The following is a 2,444-nucleotide window of genomic DNA, read 5'->3' as shown; positions in this document are numbered from 1 at the left end:
GAGGGTCTCTCTGGGTCTGCAACACCTCTACATTTCAACACAGACCTTTCCCCTTTCTTCTGGAGTTATTTGGTAGGTTATTTGGCCATTTGGTGTACCTTCAGTCGGTAAAGAACAATAACAATGACTTACCTGGATCCTGCTGCCTTAAAACTCTATTTTTACTTGATGGTATAACAGAAGACTGAAGGAATTGTTCAATTTGGGAACACTTCTGCAAGAAACACTCAACATGCTTTACTCTTTTCCTTTGAATAGGAGAGTTGCCATCATAAAAAGCCTTGGCCAGTCTTCGACTGCTGCTCCCAGTCACAGTAATCAGCACCAGAGCCCCGCACTAAACGGCGATGCTGGCTTGTGTCACTGTTTTGTCTGCTGGCTGGGAGTGTTTTCAAAGTACAGAAATAATACAAAAAAAAAAAAAAAAAGAAGTAACTAAAGATGTGATTTAACAAGCTTTTCAGAGTGCTGGGGCATCATGCACAAAACCAAGGAACCACAGTATTGATTCTGTGCGCGTTATAAAACCCAGCGAAGGAATCAAGGAGCAGAGCAGTGCAAGCAGAAAGCAAGCAATTTAGGAGAGGTGCTGTAAGGGGGATTTCATTATCTGCACAGAATATAGCAAGTCCCTTGGAGCACTGGTGGTGCAGCGTTTCCCTGCCCTGGGCAGTCGGACTCAAAGTGCTGCCTAACGAGGGCATCTTGTGCCTCGGGCACTGCCTGATGCTGGGGGACCGCGTGGGAGCTGGGATTAGGACACCGGCACTGCTAAATCCTGCGCAGAGGAGGTGAGGGGGGGATGAAACAAGTGTTCAAAATGCAGCAGCCAGAGCTCCCACCTCTCTGTGCAGTGAGGTTCAAGCCTGGATCAGAACAAGGGGTTTTTTCCATATATTCTAAAAACATCCTCCTGGTCTTTTCCAAGTGTGGGCACTCGGAGCCTTTTCCTGGTGGCATTTTAGGTTTATTGTAATTTTGAGCTTGTTGTCAACCATCTGAAAGTGTCCCACTATCCATAAGATAAAGGCGATGACCATCCATAAGAAAAAGGCAGTGGGTATGTCGCTTCTCAGGCCAAAACAAGACTATGCGTTACTGCCCATAGCGGCAGGGCAGAATTACCCATCCCGTGCATAAGGATCTTCTGGCTTTCTGTGATTATCTCAGTTCAGAGCCTTTTCAAACAGATTAATCTTCACGGTACCCCAATACCACATGTTGTTCTGATATTCATAGACAGGGAGGCTGAGACAGAGACATGAACCGCCTTTAGCAAGTCACAGCATGAGTCCTCGTTGATGAACTTAAAAAAAAATTAAATTAAATGAAATAAGTCAAATGCTACAAATCCCAACTCTGTCTGCATTTTAACTGCCTCAAATTACTCTTACCTCTTTTGACAATTATTCTGCAAGCATTCATTTGAAAAGGTTCTTAATAAGTCTGATTTTGCTTAGGCACAGAAAACCTAAAGACAGTTTGGAAAAATGACTAACGTACTGTGCATACTCATGGGAACTATCACAGTGGTTTTTTAAGTGTTGTCAGGGAGCACAACTTGAAACTCTGCTCATTTCCAGTTGACCTGTAACTGGAAAAGCCTGGATGAGTGTAAGGGGATTCACAGAAGACCAATATTCCCAATTAAAGAACTATAGAGAGAACTGCATTAAGAGCTCAGAAGAAATACACAGGTAAACTTAAGTGTTTGAAGTGTTTAAAAGCCAAGGTGAGAGAGAAAGGAATTCCTGCAGTATGAGAAGGTGGTCTGTTAGGAAAGGTGGTTTGGAAGCAATGAAAGGTAAGGTGGAAATGTCCCAGTGGGGAGTGGTAATACTTGACCAGTGCAGGGGATCTCTGAGGTGTGGACTAGAGGGTTATGCCAAGGTAATAATCAGAGGCAAAGAAGGGTTTCTGAGTTCAGCTGATCCTGGTGGAAAGCAAAAACAGTACTTTGGCCGAGCATCTCATCTTTCCCATCTCTTCCCTGCAGTGCACGCCCAGAAGCAGAACAGACAGACCTGTGTACGGAAGAGCCTTATCTGCGCATTTGCCATGGCCTTTATTATAAGCGTGATGTTGATTGCAGCCAACCAGATCCTGCGGAGCGGCATGGAGTAGCCTCTCGCCATGACACTGTGAACCAAACTGACCATGCATGCGCATGCCACCGGGTGAGCTTCCCCCGAACCGACTCTCACACGGCAAAGAGACAGAGGCAGGCAGATAAAGCACCATTCGACAAGGAGCCTGAGGCCAGCAGCGTAATGTGTCTTGTGAATCAACTACATCCTTTTGGCAGGGACATAAAAGGGCTGTCTTAATGCTTTAAAGGTTTTGTTTCCTAATGCAATAAAAAAAAATAAATATACAGGACTCCCGAATTATTGCTTCAAAACAGCAATGGTAACTTGGAAGAAACTTTCATCCAGCAGCCTGTT

The 2,444-nt window shown here is 44.8% G+C and overlaps 1 protein-coding gene across 1 annotated transcript in view; it reads left to right on the top strand.

The window, feature by feature from the left end:
* CALN1 (calneuron 1) overlaps window positions 1-2,124 on the top strand; it is a 137,588-nt gene extending 135,464 nt beyond the window's left edge. Inside the window, exons 6-7 of the mRNA XM_009888854.1 lie at window positions 789-791; window positions 1,997-2,124. Of these exons, the coding sequence (XP_009887156.1) occupies window positions 789-791; window positions 1,997-2,124 (131 nt within the window). The remainder of the gene's footprint in view (window positions 1-788; window positions 792-1,996) is intronic.
* Window positions 2,125-2,444: the final 320 nt, after the last annotated feature.

This window comes from Charadrius vociferus, unplaced genomic scaffold, assembly GCF_000708025.1.
Source record: "Charadrius vociferus isolate BGI_N301 unplaced genomic scaffold, ASM70802v2 scaffold636, whole genome shotgun sequence".
In the NCBI taxonomy this organism is placed as follows: domain Eukaryota; kingdom Metazoa; phylum Chordata; class Aves; order Charadriiformes; family Charadriidae; genus Charadrius; species Charadrius vociferus.
Note: the sequence above shows the minus strand (reverse complement) of the source record. Positions and strands in the feature narration are given on the sequence as shown.